This window comes from Catharus ustulatus, chromosome 18 (assembly GCF_009819885.2).
Source record: "Catharus ustulatus isolate bCatUst1 chromosome 18, bCatUst1.pri.v2, whole genome shotgun sequence".
NCBI classification, from domain to species: domain Eukaryota; kingdom Metazoa; phylum Chordata; class Aves; order Passeriformes; family Turdidae; genus Catharus; species Catharus ustulatus.
The window spans coordinates 5,374,459-5,394,983 of NC_046238.1; the positions used below are offsets into that span (position 1 = coordinate 5,374,459).

The 20,525-nt window shown below is 42.0% G+C and overlaps 2 protein-coding genes across 4 annotated transcripts in view; one reads left to right on the forward strand and one right to left on the reverse strand.

Annotated features, from left to right (window-relative positions):
* The window catches only part of ZNRF3 (zinc and ring finger 3), a 66,034-nt gene extending 47,275 nt beyond the window's left edge, over window positions 1–18,759 (forward strand). For all 3 annotated transcript variants that reach the window (XM_033075611.2, XM_033075613.2, XM_033075612.2), the window contains exons 3-9: window positions 4,875–4,949; window positions 8,132–8,263; window positions 9,241–9,351; window positions 10,274–10,441; window positions 12,349–12,451; window positions 13,155–14,900; window positions 15,921–18,759. In XM_033075611.2, coding sequence (XP_032931502.1) covers window positions 4,875–4,949; window positions 8,132–8,263; window positions 9,241–9,351; window positions 10,274–10,441; window positions 12,349–12,451; window positions 13,155–14,900; window positions 15,921–15,964 — 2,379 coding nt within the window. In that variant the 3' untranslated portion in view covers window positions 15,965–18,759. The remainder of the gene's footprint in view (window positions 1–4,874; window positions 4,950–8,131; window positions 8,264–9,240; window positions 9,352–10,273; window positions 10,442–12,348; window positions 12,452–13,154; window positions 14,901–15,920) is intronic.
* Window positions 4,939–20,525, reverse strand: part of KREMEN1 (kringle containing transmembrane protein 1) — a 44,423-nt gene continuing 28,836 nt past the window's right edge. The window contains exon 10 of the mRNA XM_033075615.1: window positions 4,939–4,993. The gene's annotated coding sequence lies outside the window, so the exon portion shown is untranslated. The remainder of the gene's footprint in view (window positions 4,994–20,525) is intronic.

Genomic DNA, 20,525 nt, shown 5'->3' on the forward strand with positions numbered 1-20,525 from the left:
TCAGGGTCAGAATAGCATTCAGCTGACTGGAATGGCAAAGTGGCAGTGGCAACATCTCCTTGTCACAACCTGCAGATTCCTCATGCATTTATGTAAGAACCAGTGGTCTCCTCATCATTAGAACTTCTGGGTTTGTCCAGACTTAACTCAGGTTTTCTCAAAACTGCAGAAAGTTAAACCCTGGTATGGTAGGCTTCTAATTCTGCATATTCTCTATCATATCTCAGTAATATTGTCTATATCTTTGTGGTCTCACTTGATCTGGAGAAAACAGGTGCAAATCAATTGATATTGGAAGACACTGTTACTTTTGAGTCTGCTCAAGAGAAGACCAAGACCACTGACTTGCTATATTCATAACTTACTTTGGTGAAATATTGCAGATGGAAATCCCATCCTTCAGCTGTATTCCCTAGCAGTCAAGACTGTTAAAATCTTTGAACTGCTTTTCCAGAGCAGTAAAACAAGACACTACACCTTTGCATTGAGAATTTTGTTCCTTGGGTTCACAGTTTGCAAGTTGCATGTCACTGAGTGTTGCTCATAAGTTACCAGTATGCTATGTGAGAGGCTGACTTCTCTAATTTCAAAGCACCAGAAGACAGCTGATGATAGAATCAGCTATGAAAAATGTTCCACTTAACACTGCTTGCATAATCCCACTCTTTTGTCAGATTAATGACCACTGACTCCACAATGTAGAGAGAGATCTGACATAGACTGTTGGATCTGATGGGCTGGGAATATACAGAAAATATGCCTCAAGTTTAATAATTATTAGTTCATAGAGAAACTGAGAGGGAAAAAGCCCTCAAAAACTGACAGAGGAAATTCAGGCTGGCTCAGTTCTCAGCTACAAACCAATTTTATTGATCACTTTGTTCAATGTCTCTGCATTGATTTAGAGTAATACCATATTTTCTGCCCCAAACCCCAAGATGTACTGAAAAATGGAATGGGAATAGGAAAAAGCTGTTATACCGATTGGAGCTGTGCTGTTACCTTTAGTTCTAGCAGCATTTTGCTTTTGGTATCCATTGGACTGTTTTCTATGTACCATATCTTTACTCTTGTGCTTCCCATCTTGATTATTTTGGAGGACCAGCTAATAATGCTGACACCTGATGGAATAGTTTGCTAAAAGGAGTTTACTGGTATCTGTACTGGTTACTCCTTAAACCCATTGCTCAATCTCCCCCAGCTTTATGAGTTTCTTAACCCAGGGAATAAATTAACCCACTCATGCAGCACATACCATAATTACAATTAATATTTGTTCACTAGAGTGTACTAAGTTCCAAAAAGATGATACCTAGAGTTGGGTGAACAATTGAACAAATCCACAAAGAGAGATAGGTAGTTTTTAATGTAAAAACATTTGTGAGAACATAATTTTATAACACCAGGATATATCTGTGGCTTACACAGACAGCCAATGCTTTTAAAGCATCCTTTTCTCCCTTCAGCCCATCAGTATTATCCAGGATGTTAACTTAAAAGTTTATTTATAAGTAGTAATCTGGCTCTACCAATAGCCATTTTCAACAAAAGATACTCTCTTAATAGATGTGTAATGCATTACTGTGTTGATGTAAATATCAGAGCTTGCAGTGCTTAATGAACTTTGATCTCCCCACCTATGGTTTAAGCCTCAGTCTTTCTCTTATCTGTAATTTATTCACTCTCTGAAATCCATTAGATTGAAGTGTCATGTCCTGAGGTGCAAATACTACCAAATATTGTCAGGCAATTCTAACTCTGGCAAAGAAGTGAATGCAATGAATGAAGGCTGATGCTGGTATGATTTTTCTCTTAAAGGAAAACCTTGTTAAGCAGTTTTTCTTAGGATGGTTTCTGCACTTTTGCATAAAAACTGAAACATTAATTGGGATGAAACCATACTAGAAAGCAGAGGAGGAGATGCTTGCCATGTTCATATGTGCAAGCATGCAAAGTCCTTCAAGATGCCAGGAAGGAGCTGAACTTACTGTTTTGATTGTTGCTATCCTACCTGATTTGAATGAGAGGAACAGTGCACCTGTTTAATAATTATCTGGTCCCTTGGGATGAAAGTTTGCCTCATCAAGGAAGTTGTTACTTCCTTATTGTATTTGCCTGACCCAGAGGGAGGTAGTGCAGAGCTCTTAAAATCTTTCTGGTGTTCTTTGAGGTAATAAATGAAAATTCCTCCGTCCTGGAGATGTGGAGAGAGATTTTTCTTGGACTTTTGTCATATGTATTTCCTCTTATCTTACCTAGATTACAAGGCCTAGTAAATTCTGCCAGATTTTAATCTGCGACTGTATTTAATGTTCATTTTATCGGTAATGTCCATTGTTCTGTAATAGCATAAACTGTAGACTCTGAACACAGAGATGGACTGGGAAGTTGTTATCACTATGAACAAAGTGATCATTTGAATTACGTGAAGTGCAATTACCATTTCTTTTGTTTGTTTTCTGTTACTCTTTACAAAAGGAGAATAATACTGGTATGTAGTGGCAGTAATTTGTTTTAAGCCACAGAAGACAATCATAGAAAGAAATAGGCCTGGCAAATGAATGGGAATTGAATTGTGGAAATGTCTGTTTGCCACAAGTATTGTAAATGTAAAAGTAAAACGTGTACTGCATTAGCTTCTTTTCCCCCCTCGTCCAGCTTGTAGGTTTGGTCACTTTGCTTAGAAAAATGACTCGGGTGAGTCTAAATGCTGGCCAGCCCAAAAAGAAAAAAATCACGTGCCTATTACAGACTGACATTATTTTAAGTGGGACTTTAAATTGCCGTGTTATTTTGAGCTGCCCTGATTACTGAGTAGCGGGCAGGGCATTTTCAAAGACGTTTAGAATCGCGCTGCGGTATTTCGGGGGCTGCGGCAGCGGGGCCGGCAGGTGTCCAGGCACAGGTGCGCTCCTGGAGCCGAGCTCAGGAGGGAATGCCCAGCGAACAGAAGCGTTCCTGCTCTGCTCCCCCTGCTCTGCTTTCCCTCCGCACTGCCCGGTTTAAGGCCGAGCTGGAGGCGGGGGGAGGCGGAGGCGCCGCGCTCTGATCTCCGGCCAGCGGAACCTGGCCCGCCGGGCGGCCACCGAGCCTGGAGAGCGCCGGCGCCCAGCTCCCCGTGCGGGCCGTGGCTCTTCAGCACATTGCGCACGGAGGGTCTCACCTCTCCGGCAGAGCCCGGAAGGTTTGGCCGGAGCGAACCTTTCCGCGGCTTTCAGGATTTAAACCGCAGCGAGGAGTGAAAGCCCCGCGTGTGCCCGCTCTCCCCGCTTCCGGCGGCCGCAGGGGGGCGCTGTGCGGGGCCGCCGCTCCCTCAGGGCCCAGCGGGGATGGCGGCCCGAGCCCGCGCTGCAGTTGGCACGATGGCCAGACGGGTCACCCCAATTTGTGCTTGCTCTCCGCAGCACGATTTTTTTACTCGGTGCTTTTCATCTTTTAACACCTGGTGGGGGAAACTTGCTGCTCGTTCGGTGTATTCACGCAATTAAGGAGTTTTTATCAGCGCTGATCTGCAAAATCTCTTTAAAAATCTCTTCAGAGATCAAGGGGCCTTGCTTGTTGACTGATCATCCTGAAAAAACAATCTGAATAGCCTGAACAGTTGTATAAGCAGTGCGTGCTATAAGGGGTGCCTTTTTGGGAAACCTGGATGAGCCCTCACCTCAGGGCTACTGCGAAGGAGAATGGGTGGTAAATTCCTTTAAACTCTTCCTCCCCAGCAGTTCTTAGTCATTAACCAGGTGTGCCGACTTCAAAGGGGACAAATACCTGGTGGGCTGAGAAAAAGCTCCAGTTTGGGAGTTGGTTTCCCTCATGTGCTGTCTGATGAGCCTTGTTGATTTAAAATACAAGAATAGAGCAAAGAAAAATGACCTTTGTGTATTCAAACCAGCTTCTCTGTGTTGGCCAACATTTTTCCAGGAAAATGCTGTGTAATGTTTCATAATTTATCACTTTTATAGGTTTCTCTTATGTATCAATGTTAGTTCTGGTAGTCTCTGTGCAGGGCCAGTTCCTTCTTGTTTAATACTGTGGTGGTGACAGCTGTCATGCTTGGATAAATAGTTTCTTGTGTCCGTAAAGGCAATAGGATTTTGAAAAATTACTGCTTTGTGGAGCCACTGAGCAGCATTTGAACAGTACATACAGAGGTCAGTGGTACAAACAGGATAGAGCCCCTGTGTTAGCCTCGGTAATTAAAATACTTTCTTCTCTGTCTGTTTAGAAGATTTTAATATCTTCTAATACCTTCTAATACCTTCTCTCTGCAGTTGGTAACTCCAGGTCTGGACTGTATTTGATGAAAAGCTGTGCATTTAGGAGCTCTGATCAACATAAGAAGCATATGCAGCAGTTCTGACCTCTGATGGTCAGAAAAAGCAGTATTCTCTGAGAGACATTTTGACATTGTGATATCCTAGTTTGTGAGAATTATACTGAAAAGGTACAAAGAACCCAGTCCACCTTAATTTTCTACACTAGGGAGCTTGTCTCCACCCCAAGTCATAGGGAAGATGGTTTTTAATGGCACTTCCAAGTAAAATGGAGGGAAAAGAACATAATTTTTTAAAAAAATACTTGTATTATTAATGTCTTTAGAGAGTCTAAATCTAATTTGAATTCCTTTAAAAGGTTGTTGAAAGAGGAGTTTGAGAAAGGAGGAGCAGAGACATTGTAGGAGCTTTAGTGAAGTTTTACTACATTCCATGCTGGTTCAGGAACTCCTGTGTTTGTAATTGTTCTGTCTTTTTTTTAAACTATACAGAAACACGAAATGTGAAGTCTTCTATCTGGAGATGAGGAGAGGGAGTGATGTTTGAGTTAAGAAGTTACCTTTTGGGGTGGGACTGAGGATGCTGTCTTTCTTATTGCAGGCAAAACGAGCAGTACAGCGAGGAGCCACAGCGGTCATCTTTGATGTTTCTGAAAACCCAGATGCCATTGATCAGGTATGAAGCAATGTCAGGCAGGAAGCAATGTAGGTGTTGGGAACCTGGCAGAAAGGGAAAATTTGGGGGAGTTAGATTTTTCTTCTAGCTTTTGCTAGAATCCAGAATGCAGGTCTGGGTTTACAGTTTTGAAAGAGGATGAAGGCAAATTTTTTGTGGCCCAGTATCTAATCAAGGAGGTTTTCTTTGCCCAGCTCTGTGTATAAAACACGGGATGTTTGGCTCTATCCAGCCTGTGATCAATAGTGTTGTTGAACAGCTGCTATTTTTGAGATTGCAAAACAATCTGATTCTAAACAAGTTTCTTTTTAAAACTTATAACCATTTCTTTCTCATTTACAGCTGATGATTTCTGCCTATGTATTTTGTGGACAAGCAGGGTTTTTCTTCTTTTTCCAAGGCTTGCTATAACTTTCATCTTTTTATTTGAAGTGGGTGAGGTAATAGCCCTATGAAAGGCTTTAACATACTTCAACCAATTCTGAGTTACTTCAGTGGAGAAACATAAGCACAAAAATAGTCTGCATTTGGTTTAGTTCTGTTTCATCTTGGAACAAAACTGCTGTTTCTGTTACAGCAGAAACAAGTGGAGCTGAAGGTTTTTAAGTGCAGCCTGTGTTTCCTGGGGAGAAAGAGAGATCATCAATGTTTACATTTTTAAAACTGGCTTTAATTCTGAAATGAGTATCCATTGGACAAAGGAATGCAGAAGACCCTGTGCAATGGATGCTTTGAGTACTGTGGTCTGCATGTGCATCAGAGTTGCAACCTTGAGCTTGAAAACATTCACAGGGTTGTTTTTCTCCCCTTTTCTACACAGGAAAAGTATCTTCACAAAGATGTGATCTGTCTTTTTCTATTTTTTAACTCTGTGTTACAGCTTCTTTCAACCATCCTGCTCTGGGAAGCTGAGTTACTGTCTCTTGCTCTTTTCCTTCTAACAACAGCTTTCCTGCTTGATTATAAATAATAAAGTGGGTACATCTGTCCCAAGAGCTGGGAAACTAGTCGAGTGGATGTTGAATATTTTGGGTGTACCCATAAAATCAAGAAGGTTAGTGGCTTAGAGCAGTAGCTGACAGAATAAGCAGACTCTGTTAGATGAAAGAGCAGTAGCCTGTGGAAACACTGACACAAGAGAGAGAGGAATGAGTGGATGTAGCTTTCATACTCTAAAAGTAACAGTTACTGGATTGACTCTGTTCTCATGCTGCTCTGGATGCTTGTTTGTAATGGATTTTGATTCTCATCTAAAATCTCCAGAACCCTTCACATCAGGGGTGCTTTGTCTTTAAAATAACTACCATTTTGGCACTCGTAATGGAATTGTGGAAAACCATGACAGATAACAGTGGAGGGAAAACTGACATAAGGTAATACTGAGTATTTTTGGTTCAAAGGGAAATACCCTAAGACATTGAGGAAGTTTTCTCATGTATGCTTGTTACCAAGCACTAGAACAAATAAGAGACATTGCTTTGAAGGGGAGGAGTAGAGTATTATCAAAGGCAGTCCCTCCTGCCAGTCAATGAACAGAAATTGGAGGCAGTCCTGACCAGAAGAATTGCCCTCAGATAATTTGGTACATGCCAAATGAAAGGACTTTGCCTAAAGGGGTTTATTCCCATTGGTCTCAGTATCTTTTGCTGTAAATTTAGAGTGAAACTTTTATTTTTAGAAATGCTCTTTGAAGTCTGACTTGTTCCTTAGTTTTGCATATTTGAAGAGGAGTAACACCCAGAGCATCATGTTTAGCAAGAGTCTGACACTGGGAGAATTCTCTCTGAGACAAGAAATCATGAGAGAGAGTATGTGTCAGGGAATGGAAGGACAGTGACTGGATTTGGCCCTAGGCCAGCAAGGCTTGTAGTCACATAGGATCCCTGGATACTTCAGCTAGTTTTAGCTCATCACAAGACACCTGCCTTAAAAGTAGCTTGATCAGTGTTCTCAGAAAATCAGTCAAAAACTAGGAAGAAGCACTTTGAAAAAGTCTCAATGGAATTTGTTATCATCATCTGCTCAGTTTAAGTAGAGTCCTTTAATCAGGATGATGGACCAGTCAGCTGGCAATTTCTACAGGATTTAGCCAGAACTAACAGGTAGCTGTCAACAATGCAGATATGTTAATCTCAGCCATAAGATACTCCTGTTCTATTTGCTCACATTCCTGTCATCTCTTTCCTTTCCCCTGTACCATTTCCATCTGCTTGTCAGTGCATTGCTTGTTTTGTATCAACCAGCCTCTCTACTCATATTTTTCTTGTAAGTCAGAATAAGCTATAATGTTAACGTGCTGTGCCATTTTTTAACAGAACAGTTCTCTTGTCTAGTTACTAGACTTTCTGGTGTATGATTTAGCAGATTGTTGTTCTGGATTTGTTGGCCAGAGAAGTTGCACTTTCTCCATACTTGAAGGTTTTTTTTCAACATTTGACTGGATAAAGCCATGAGCAGCCTGATTTGATGTCATAGTTGACCCTGCCTTGATCAGGTTGGGCTCATGACATGCTTTCCCACACACATTATTTTCTGATTCTCTGATTTGACCTTTTTGACAAAACATAGCTAGACTGGAAGGAAATTTCAGGGTGAATGATGTGGTCTACTCAAATGCTTTAGTCTTTGAGGACCCCCATCCTGCAAACTGTAGATCTCATCATTGCTAGAACTCAATTTTGAGTGAGTTTGTAGAGTTGAACGTCAGAAATTGCTAACTTAACTTGAACCTGAAAGGCAGGACTCTGATATGAGATTATTCACATAGAAATTTCTTCAGCTTTCTGAACAATGTTGAAATAGAAAGAGTGATAAAATGTAGTCGGGACTACACTTGGAATGTGCAGATTTTTATTCTTCTTCATTGTGAGGTTTAACATTACAGTATTAATATCTGCACTGATACATAATGCAGCTAAGTTAAAGCTGCTCTACAGAAATAGCTTTTGCTTATCCTTAATCTTAGTTTTGGTCCATAAAAAAATAAACATAAGTCAAAAATTTAATTCAGGTTTCATTCTGTGGAGTACTTAACTAAAGGTCTGTGCTAGAAAAGAACAATCAGTGCTTGAAATCAATTCCATGTTCATACTCCTTAACCACTCTCTGCATTGTCCAGAAGGAAAGTGGTTTTCCTGAAGCATGCCTTTTGAGCAGACTACTTTTTTTTTTTCAAATTCTAGCTGAACCAGGGCTCAGAGGACCCTCTGAAGAGACCAGTGGTGTATGTGAAAGGTGCTGATGCTGTCAAGCTAATGAACATAGTGAACAAGCAGAAAGTGGCACGGGCCAGGATTCAGCATCGCCCCCCACGGGTGAGACTTTCAGATCCTTTCTCTGGGTATCACAGTGCTGTTGTTACTGCAGGCAGGGCTTGCTCCCTGCACTGAGGGTGAAGATGTTCTGGTGCTCCTTGTGTGCATTAATACCTGTGAAATTCTGTTGACCTAAATAAACTGAGTAACTGCACTGTGGACAAGCAACTGTACCTGGTGTAAGTACAGGATCCACAGTGTGGTATCTGCTATCTTTCAGAAGGATATTTTTAAATATAGAAATGGCTAAAAAATTCACACTGCAGTTTTCCTTGATTAAGTAGCTTAGTTATTGCACACTCCTGATGGTTCAGTTTTGTAAGGTGGTTTGCCCTGTGTTAACTAATAATTCTGTGTAGCATTTTAAAGATGGAAAAATTATGAGATTATCTGATTGACTATGAGATTATCTGATACTTATAATTGTAGTATAAAATGGTTTTTCCAGACTTTTTTCCTAACACTCTGTACATATAGTTTACAGAAGAACAAAACTAGAGGTCTTCCATGTCCCAGTTACCACTTTGGCCACTTTGGTTTGATTTCTGGTTTCTTTTTTTGTTTGTTTTTTTTTAAAGAGAATCCTTCTGTTAATAAATGTATTTGAGAAGTAGGCTATTCTTTGAAAATTCAAATGTTGCTTTTCAGTCACTTACATGCATAAGCAACTCAATAAGCTATAAAAATTTGGTTTGGTGTGATTCACTCAGTTAAAAGTCTGGATTTTGCAGTGCAGAGACTGTAAACCTGACATCTCATGGATACCATTCTGTGTATTCTATTCACTTGCAGTGGCACATGAAACACAGGTTTTGTCTCAGAATCCCAGTTAACGAACAGAACAATGTACTCTGACTCCTGCCATTCTCATTGTGTGCATTCAGCAGCTGCCCCATTAAAATTAAAAGAGAAAGAAACAACAGATTTGAGTATGATCTAAAGGAAGGAGAAATAATACCTTTATTTTAATTTTTAAGCAACCCACCGAGTACTTTGATATGGGAATTTTCCTGGCCTTCTTTGTGGTTGTGTCTCTTGTTTGCCTCATTCTTCTTGTCAAGATCAAACTGAAACAGCGACGTAGTCAGGTAAGAGCAGTAATGGGGATTCACTGAATTCTGAAAGTTAGCTTCTGTTATTTTGTCCTGAAATGCACTTGCAACTTTTGGAAATACAGGGTGCTGACTAAATAATAGCCATCTTGGTGGCTGTGTGGTTCTATCCATGCGTGTAGGCCTTTGGAAGAACTTGAAAATATCCTTAAAGGAGATTTACGTTGATCCATGTTGTTCCTTCAGTTAAATCCTGAAATGAAAACAATCCACTTAGCCACTGGGAAGAAAGAACATTTCTGCTTGCTCACAGGTTATCAGTAGCACTGGTATACTTCTAAATAAGTCCAGACTCTTGCTGCTGTATTGTGGAGTGGATCAAAAATAAATAGTAAATTATTTCAGTAGGATGACATGTATTGAAATGGGAGGGGTTTTCAAGGTAAAAAGTTTGGTTAGGTGAAATTCCAGGTGACATACTTTGAGTTTGTCCTGGAGGAAATGATGCAGCTAATTTATAACATTTCATTTTAATCCCTTTCTCAAGTGTTGCTCCAGGTAATGTCGTGATGACAGTATATTGGGGCATTACAATCAATACTGACATATTTTTAAAAAGTTCCTGGCCAAGTTTTATATGTAGGCTTGAATAGTTGCTACCTAACAATTGAGCAGTTGCAGTGTATCCCCTTTGTCAGCACCTTCACCCAGTTCTAATTCAGAGTAGTTTGTCATTCTCACTTCTGCATGTGCATACATTCTTTTCATGAGGCTTCTGATCTGAATTCTAATTAGCATTCTCTGTGTTTAATTTAAGAAATTATACATCAGTTTTACCTGACATGATCTGTAAGATATGGTGTTTCTCTGCTACTACACTCTAGTTCCTTACACAGCAGCATTGGCTTTTTTTTTTTCCTTTTTTCTTTTCTTTTTTTTTTTCTTTCTTCTCATGTAGAATTCCATGAACAGGCTTGCAGTGCAAGCATTGGAGAAAATGGAGACCAGGAAATTTAAGTCCAAAAGTAAGGGACACCGAGAAAGTAGCTGTGGAGCACTGGATACACTCAGTAGCAGCTCCACCTCTGACTGTGCCATCTGCTTGGAGAAGTACATTGATGGGGAGGTAAAGGATGAAAGGTTTCTTCACCATGGGCTGGGAATGTAGGTGGTTTTAGCACTGTGGTACGTGGCTGGCTGTTGGGTACATTGTGCACTGAGGTGGTGCCACTTGTCACTTTGATCACACTGAGCAGCCTCAGCTGCATCCTGCAGCTCTGAATTACCATGCTGCAATGTGAGAGGTGAGGGATCCCTTTTGCAAGTCACTGCCTTCACTGTTCTTGCATTTCTGAAGACCAAGTCCCAAAGAAGTCAGGGTTGCCTCAGCAGTTGGTTCTCTGGGTATTTTTGACAAGTCATGTACTAAGGTGATGATGCATGCAAGTTCTGTTGGAGGTAAGGAATATCCTTAGGGTTTTGCTTTTCAAGATTTGATGGCACCCTGTCTTAAAAATGTCAAATGCACAGCACTGCTGGGAAACTAGAGGAAAAGAGATCAAAATGTTCAGGAAAAGTTTTTTGACTCCTCAGTTACTGTCACTTTATTGATGTCAGGGCTTGGTGTCCATGACAGTTCTACCCAGTGGAAGCAACGAGAGGCTGAAATAGAAAATGGGCTCCTCAAAAGAAATAAAATAGAGGCAGTCAGTATTCACAGCTATCCATTTCCATTAGAAAGATTATGTGAGTACATTTTCTTTTGAAGTGAGTCATAATAGAGTCATAATTTTTAAGGCAATAGAAAATACCAGCTGCATATTTGAGTGGTGCAAGGTGCAAATAGAAAGTTTAGTGAAGTTAGTTGATGGGAAATTATTCAGAGTAGCAAGGATGAAGGTAGACAAGGACTTCAAACAGGCTGTACAAACTGACTGGAGAGGAAATTCAGGCATGAACTTCAGCTTGAAGTGACAGACATAGGGAAGAGCTTCACATATATCAGGGATGGGTTGGGAACTGAGCATTGCTGTTCAGGAACAAGAACTGGATGCTTTGTGAAAGCAAACTGGTGGCAGTTTAACTGCATCATGGCAGTTAAAAAGGCAAATCAGATACTGGAAATGGGATGGGAATGTCTAGAGAACAGAACAGAAAACAGAATTGCACCACAATGTAAGTTTAGTTATGTTCTCACTTTGAGTACAAGTGTACTTCTGACTTCACCTCACAAAAGGTACAGAATGGAAATGAAGGTGCTTCAGGAAAGGGTAGTCACAAAATGATCAAATATTTTGACTGGTTTCTGTAAAAAAACCCCAAATGATTCAGTGGGCAAGGACTCTTTAGACCCAGATTACTTGGGGACAGAGAGGAATACTAAGTTGTGTGGTGTTTGTCCACCAGGAGGTAGTAGCCCTGTGGAACTCCTTGCCAAAGCATGTTAGAAATTGAAAACTTTAGCTCATGAGGAGTACTTGGAAGAAAGGTTGGTTGCAGGTTTCTGAGATATCCATCAGGCTCAGGAAATCCTGTAAACAGATCATAGCTGAAGGATAAAGAGTCCTGGGCAAGAGAAAAAGTATCATGTACACTGGTTTGGTTTTACCTGAGTGTTTCCCATTGCAAATAATTCTAGGAAAGGTACATCATTACTCTTGATTTTTTTTTTTTTTAAAGTTCATTAAATATATTAAGGAAAATTTTAGTGATGGCCTTCTTTAAGGTGTTGAGTCACAGGGACATGCTACAAAAAGTGTCCTAAAGAAATGTCCTGTTTCTGCACAGAGTTCTGAAGTGCCTGCAGACTGTTCTTTTAGAGACAGCTGAGCACTATCTGTTGTGATCTTGGCTGTCTTGATGCCATTTTTTCCCTTCTTAGCACTTCCTTGTTGTAACCCACCTAGGGTGCAGTTTCACTTCCTGACTAGGAATTGCTCCATGTAGTAGCCAGGTTGAAAAAACTAGGGACAAACTGTGAAAAATTCGCTTGTTAGGAAGTACTTTTTCATGGTCCTTCATCTGTTCCTGTAGGAACTGCGTGTCATTCCTTGCACTCACCGATTCCACAAGAAATGTGTGGATCCTTGGCTGCTGCAGCATCACACCTGCCCTCACTGCCGCCATAACATCATCGGTAAGTGCTGCAGTGTGCCTGCTTGGGTGTGTTTATTCCAGACAGCTTAAAAGATGAAATAAAAACTGTGCCTGATTGTGAATCTCCATGGAGCTCTCAGTCCTTATTGTAACACAGCCCTGGAAATACAGTCAGCCCCAAACTCTTTGAGGACAGCTGAGTGCTGCTGGCATAACCTTGGGGTGGGGATGATGCCCAGCTGAGGGCAGTGTTGTGCAGCCCTGAGAGCAAGGACACTGGAGAAGAGGGATATGTTTTCCCTTAGGAATTACAAAGAAAACAATGTATGGGCTTTTATTTTTCCATGGCTTTGTAATTTGGAACGTGGTTTCCCTTACTTGCCCTCTTCCTGCTTTCATTTCCTCTGTCTTAAGAAAGTTTTCTGTCGCTGCACATTTATGTAAAAATGCGTAAAGTGAAAATTTGAGCAATGACTTCCAGCCTCTCTCAACCTCTGCAAGATGTAAGCAAAAGATTTTGTATGTATGAGAACAGTATTGAAATAAGTTAACTTCTTTTGCTTTTTAAGCAAATACATTTGAGTGCTTCAGTTTTCCAGACATGCCTTTGTTTGGTTTTGCTCTTATTGTTTTGTTTAGCTCTTATTTCCTTCTGTGTAAAAAAATGGAGCATAATGTAATGACGTGGAAACAAAACATCCTTCTGCTCGTTCTACTTCTCCATTCTTGTTTCTCTCATTCAGAACAGAAGAAGGGGAATGCAGCTCCGATCTGTCTGGAATCCATCAACCCAGCGCGCAGCCGGCAGCAGAGGGTGATTCTGCCTGTGCATTACCCGGGCCGAGTGCACAGAGCCAGCCAGATCACGGCGTATCCCACTCGGACAAGCATGGACCCTCACGGAAACCCCATCACCCTGCTGACACTCGAGCGACACGGCGAGCAGAGCCTCTACCAAGCCCCGTCCCCGGCCTACATTCGCAGTTATCAGCCTATCCATTTGGACCATGCTTTAAACACACATCACTGTAGCCTGGAGCACAGGGCTTACTCTCCAGCTCACAACTTCCGAAGGCCCAAGTTTGGTGGACGCAACTTTTCCAAAGCAGCGTGCTTCTCCCGATACGAGACCATGTATCAGCACTACTACTTCCAAGGCCTTAGTTACCCTGAGCAAGATGGACAGCTTCCAGCTGGCATTTCCTCAAAGGGTCCTTCCCGTGCCTTTCAGCCTGGTAGCAGCATGCTTTTCCCTCCTGTGGTACACGTAATGCCCTCGTCCCGCTTGGAGAGCGGCAGTACCTCCAGCTTTAGCTGCTATCACGGCCATCGTTCAGTGTGCAGTGGGTATTTGGCTGACTGCCCTGGGAGTGACAGCAGCAGCAGCAGTTCTGGTCAGTGCCACTGCTCCTCCAGTGATTCCATGGTTGACTGCACTGAGGTCAGTAACCAGGGGGTCTATGGGAGCTGCTCCACCTTCCGCAGCTCTCTGAGCAGTGACTATGACCCGTACGTTTACCGCAGCAGGAGCCCTTGCCGAGTGGGTGAGGTTGGTGGTGCAAACAGGGGTGCAATTGTGCTCTTGGAGGGCCCCCACCAGGACGAGCTTCCAGCTCACGGTCATGGTACGGTGGGTGCTGACTGCCGGCCTGTGCCAGCTTCTTCCTCAGGGGACCAACTGTCTAACTGCAGCATGGATATGAACTATAGCAGTAATTCCTCACTAGAGCACAGGGATCCAAATGGCACTACCTCAGAGGGAGGACCTGAGGCCACTCCTGGTGCTGCCTTGGATGTTAAAAGGAACTGGAAGAATCCAGAGATAGCAGGGTCGATTTCGGAGCAGGCATGCGCATGCTGCTTTGAATTCCAGCACTCTGCCCTGGAGCCTAGCAATGGGACAACTGACTGCAGTGCACTCTTCCTTAGCTCTCCTCTGTGGGGGACATGTGGCCAAGGAGTTGAACCACAGTCAGGGAACACCCCAGGCTTGTACAGTATTAACTCAGACCACTTACATAGGACAGATGGGGTAAAATATGAGGGGTTGCCCTGCTGCTTCTATGAAGAGAAGCAGGTAGCCTGTAGTAGCAGCAGTGGCAGTGGAGGTGGTGGCTGCTATACAGAAGACTATGCAGTGAATGTGCAGTACACGCTTCCTGATGACACCTTGCCAAACTGCTGTAAGGGTGTTTGTGATCTGGGTCAACGCATTCCCATAATTCCTGAAGACAGAGACTGTGAGCTGATTCTACCACCAGAGCACCAAGGGACCCACATAGGAGGCTGCAGCTCCTGGGATGGAACACCTGAGCTAGACACTTACCTGCACTGTCAAGGTATTGGAGAGGTACAGGTCGAGAGGGAGGTGTGCTATGAGGCAACATCATTCCTGCGGCAGAACTACTCTCAGGAGGAGGAAACTGGAATGCCCTTTCCCAGTCCCACTCTGAACTCCCAGAAGCTTATGATGACCACAAAGGCCACAGGTAATATATGTGCTTTTTTTGATTACTTGCTACCTTTCTTTGTTAGTGTATGAAATGCTGCCAGCTACCTAGGTACCTGCAGCCATAAGGTTGCTCCATCCTTCACATAAGAGCAGGTTATTGACTAACCATTCACCCCAAAGTGTTATTCCCTGGTTACCTGTGCTCATTTGGTTATAGCCAGAGAAGATGATATCTTGATTAACTCTATAATATGCTCATCTTTGTGGGGAGGGGACCCCCATTAGAATTAACACAGCAAGAGATACTGTGCTAGTCATGGCAGCTGTGGTGAGTTGCCTAAACAGGGACGGCCACTGTGAGAGACAACGGACTAGTTGAAAGGTCTTTTTTTTAAAAAAAGGTGAAAATCTTGGAATTGCCATAGAAGAATATGTGGGAAACTCTGTGCTGTGGACATAGACAAGGGAGAAAAAATAACCACTCACAGAAAGAGGGGGATATTTCTTACCTGCCTTGCCAGGGTTATTTTAAAGGGTATTCATAGAATCACAAGGTACCCTAGTTTGGAAGGAACCTCAGGCTATAATCTAGTCCAACCTCCTGCTCAAAGCAGAGGCAGCTCTGAGACCAGACCAAGTTTGTGAGATTAGACCAAATTAATCCAGTCAGGCTGGATAAACCTTCAGGGACACAGAATGCAGTCCATTTCTGGACTCCTGTGGCTTGACTGCTGTTATAGTCAAAAGATTTTCTTTATATCCAGTCTGAACATCTCATATTTCCACTTAACTTCCACACTTCTTGTTCAGAATGCATGTCAGTGAAAACTGTGGTTTCATCACTGGACAACCTCCATGTAGGTATTGCACAGCTGCTAGGGATGCCTTTACTGCAGGCTGAACAGCCCAGATCCCTCAGCCCCTTCACACCAAGTGCTCCAGCTCTCTGAGCATCTTGGCTCTGCAGAACTCCAGTCAGTGAGTGTCTTGTTCTGGGGGCCCAAAACTGTGTGCAATATTATAGATGCAATGTTCCTTAGTTTTCTTTATCCTTCAGGTGCTGGATCTCATCCCTTGGAGAGAAGCCAAATCAGTGACTAAGACCTGTCCAGATGATCCCAGATGGAGAAGTGGAGCTTATCAGAGACTCCAAATTCTCATGGACTTAACTTTTTTTAAGCTTTGACAAACACACAAAAGTGGTAATGTGGAGAAGTCCCTCCCCTGCTTCCTCTGTGTTCACTTCAGTTTGATTGTCTCCTTTGTCCCTCCTGCCTGAAGCCTTCAGGCCTTGATTTGTGTGCAAAGCCCATGTGGGACATGGTGTGGAGCATTTCTGAGCTCTAGTGCCATTTCTATATTAATGACAAAGTGTTATTTATATTTTCTTTTTAGAAGTGACCTCTTGCTGAGAGGTAACACAGTGTGTTTAATAAGCCAGGCTATGTGTAGATGCTGTTATCTCCTACTTGAAGGAGTCCAGCCTTTGATAAGCTCAGGGCTACAACTGCCTTAGAAACCAGATAGCACCTTGAAATATAGTAATCCAGAGGGATACAGCTGCTGAATGGATGCTCAGATACTGACTAATCCCAGTAGCAAATCCTAGCAGCCAGCAAGTTATGTGAGTGATTTTGAGGGAGGTGAAGCATTGGACTGTCTCCTTTCTCCTCTTCCCTTCTCTCCCCGTTCATGCTGCTCTGATGGTTTGGCTAGGAGGGTGTCCTGCCATTAGGATTAGTTTTAACAGAGTGGGGTAAGGAAACTGATAGCTCAGAATGTTCTCATCCTCACTTCCTGTATTTAAACCGTGGACCTCATTGTATCTTCTGACCAGTGAAGAATGCTGGGGACCTCTCCCTCAAGCAGATGCTCGAACAAAGTGCTTAGAAAGGGTATTATTACCTTTGTAGGTAATGAACTTTTCCTTCCATAGGAAGTTTTTCAGGCACCTGTAGCCCGTTACAGCTGTGAGGAATGCTGGCATGTGCAGGAAAACAGAGCTTGCAGTGTGCTTGCAGCTTTGCTGGCTGATTTTGGAAACAGGATTTCTTGTTTCCTTACAGGCTGCAAGCATGCCTAAGGGAAGCAGTGCTTGTCACCTTTTGTGTGTGTGGGAAAGCGAGGGACTTGGTTTAATCATTGCTTTCTTCTTTGCTGTGGTTGGTGTAGCTTCCATAGATTGATCTGTTTTAAAGGTTTCTTGGGCCCAGCTGGTTGTGCTTCATTTTTGTCTTGTGTACAGAGTGCTTTCTGTACCCCATTAGCCTGGGCACATACTTTTGTTCTTGTCCTAGTGGGGATGTTTGTTATCATGAGATACTTTATGTCGTCACTTCTGATAGCAATTGTTTCCTGTGGAAACAGCAGCTTCTGAGTAAGAGGCTACCATAGCATGGGTTAAATTGCCTGTCATGCTGCATGTGCCTGAGGACACAGTGTCATCCTGTGGTGTATTCACAGCAGGAATTCTTCTAAAGGGAAATTAAGTATTTAATGCCCACAGTGCCAGTCTTCTGAAAAGATTTGTCCTAAGTTCACTTTGGAGATACTTCAAAGACATGAAATAGAGATGTACACTTCATATTCTGCCAAAGCAATGTCCTTGACAGCACTGGGCTGGTTGTGAGACCCAGCAAAGCTAACTTAGATTCTCTGTAGTCCCAAATGAACTATTTTAAAAGAAGGAAAGATCTAAGAAATAACAAATACATTTGTCTATTTCCTTTTGCTTTCATACCCAGTAAAAGAGTTAGGAAAAGAGTTCCAGCTAAAGGAATTCACATTACATCTTTTCAATCAACAAGCACCAAAATTCAGCTGTTCAGAGAATTATTACAAGGCAGTATCTGGGTATAAGATTAAAAGAAAAATTTCAATAAACACATTTTCTGTGTATAAAGCTTATTAAAAATTTATTCATTCTCTGAATGACTGAAGTAAGTGGTATGTGTTAAGAGAACAAACTAAAGGTTTGTGATTTTTGGATTTTTTTTTTAATTTTTAAGTCTTACCCTCTCCTTCCTCCACTAAAAAAGAAATGCATCCTAGAAGCTATGGTATACTAGCTTGGTTATTCTGCTTGGTGTTTTGTGAGGTGCTGTAAAGGCCACCTGAGATACATTGTACTCTGTAACAAAAACAGCAAATTGTGGCAAAAGCGGTTCTTCAAAAGATTTGAATATTCTGGCTCATGGTGATCCCAGATGTACTGGTCCCACATATTGTGGGAATCTCTGCTGGTACAAGTCTCTGCAGGCCGTACCACAGACACCTACACCTGCCTTCTGTGCTGGCTCTGGCATTTAACATAAAACTCTGTCCAGTGCAGACTTACAGGCTAGCTGGCCATGATAGATGGTTTTTATAACAAAATGCCTTTCTACTACTTACATGAACAGTTGTTGTGTTTGGCTCATGAGGCACTATTTAAAATGTTTTTAATTAAAATTGTCTTATAGCACTTAAAATTGTTTTGTATAAAATTTGCTGTAAAGATTTGTAATATGGTCAAAGGGCTCTTTCTCCTTCATTACCATTTTTAAAAATGTTTTAAAAGCTAGAAAGCATCTTGTATATATTCTGTATATGTATAGCAGCACATTTCATGTATGGAAATATGTTCTCAGAATATTTATTTACTAATATATTTATCTTAAGCCATGTCTTATGTTGAGAGTGTGTGACATTATTGTAATAATCATTGAAAATCACTAACACGAGGCCCTGTAAATACATGATAATTGCACACAAAGATTTTACAGTACTTGCCGACCAAAAATGATTTAAGAGAAGTGTAGTTACTTGCAGTTTTGTAAGAAAGTGTACAAATGTCTGTATTAAAAGAAAAAAAAAAAAGGCAAAACCACACGAAAAATACAGTTTTATTGCATATACATGTGGGAGTTGTCCTTCTTGTTTTGGGGGAAAGGACACAGCTGTTCTCTTCAAAGTACAGTCCTGGATATACTGAGATGAACTCTAATAAACAACATTTTTTCCTTTTTTTAAAATAACAGCTAGGTGGATATGTATATGCCTTTACACAGCACACCAGTTATTTGGGGCAGTGTGGGATAGGTGTCACACAAGCCCCTGAAACCCCAGGAACATGAGAAGTACCACACCTGCTGAAAGAAATCCTCATTTATGTTTGGAACCTGCCTGTTCCTTGTGGCAGGGGGAACTTTACTCTGTTGTAATTTCAGGTAAAAGCAATTTATTGTCCTGAAATAAGATTGTTTTGAGACAGCATGATACAGGTGGGCACAGCTGGGTAAATCACAGCTTGAATAGTCAAGCTAGACCCAGGTCATAGTCCTGGATCATGGAATTGCTGCTCCTGCTGAAGTGAAAATGAATACTGTGGTGCTGGTTTTGTCAGCAGAGAGCACAATTTCATCAGAGATGTTTATGCAGACACCAGAAGAGGGGAGCCTGGGCTGTGTGGCTCTGTATGTGCATATATGTGTATTTATGTATGTCATTGTGTAAACAGTTCACTTTCATGTATTATTCATTTCCCATCCAGTGATACACTCACAGAGCCTTTTCCAGGATTCTCCAGCTTCTTCCTTCTCCCAGAGAATTTCACCTGGTAATCCCCTGGACTTTCCCCATCTCTCATCCATGTTCAAATGCACTGTAATTCAGTCACCTCAGGATTCATCCAAGAAATGAGCCTTATTTCTCTCCAGTCCTCCTTGTTTCATATGTGATAACTCCATTTGGGATGAAAGACTGTTCAAGAGTTTTATTTTGTAGGGACCTTTCACAGCATGAGGACCAGTTCCCATCTGATCTCAGGTATGATGGAAAAGCCTGGTCTGTGTGGGAAGACAGGCACAATAATGGAAGAGCAACAGGAGCAAGTGCTTCCCAATTAAAGTATGTGCTCCTTTTTTTGCTTAGTGAACAGAATCTTGGCAATTGCAAATGAGTTCATGAAACACATGTAGTATAAAACCCCTGTATGGGGGTGGATGGTAACTCAGATGTTGACAGGTCACATCTGAATGTCCCTTCTCTTCCTTCCCTCCACCCCCCTGGTTGCTGTTGCTGTTCTGTTTTCTTGTTCCCTGCTCTGAAGAAAACTGTCAGGGGATTGTGCTTCTAAGGACATAGCACCACCCTCAGTGTCCCCAGGATAATCAGTGAGCCCATGTTCTGTCTCCTTGAAGGACAGCAGTGGGCTGCTGGCTGAACTTGAGTGTGGTGCTTAGCTCTGTGTGCTATTCTGTCTAGTCTTGGTTGTGTTTTTTTTAAATTACTTAATGTAAATATTTTCCGTCCAAAATGAACATTTTGATACTTGGCAAGGAGGGAAGATTTTTCTTACTTTTCAGGTTTGATGTTTAAGGAACAAATTGGTGACAAAATGAGAGTCCTGTGGAGCACCACAAACTTCCACAGAACCTTGATACAGTAGAAAAAGACAAGCAGGAGCAGATTATTCTCAATGGATTGTCCATTATGGTAACACTTGGTGTTTGTAACACTATCTGCAATATCATGTGCATCTGTCAAATCCTGTGACAGCTGTTAGGTAACGTGTGTTGGTACTTGGGTAGTGTGAAGAGAAAAATGCCCGTAAAAGGATGGCCATGTCCATACCCTGTGAGCCAGCCTGGCCTAATTCTCTGTCTGGAGAGACAATAGCATA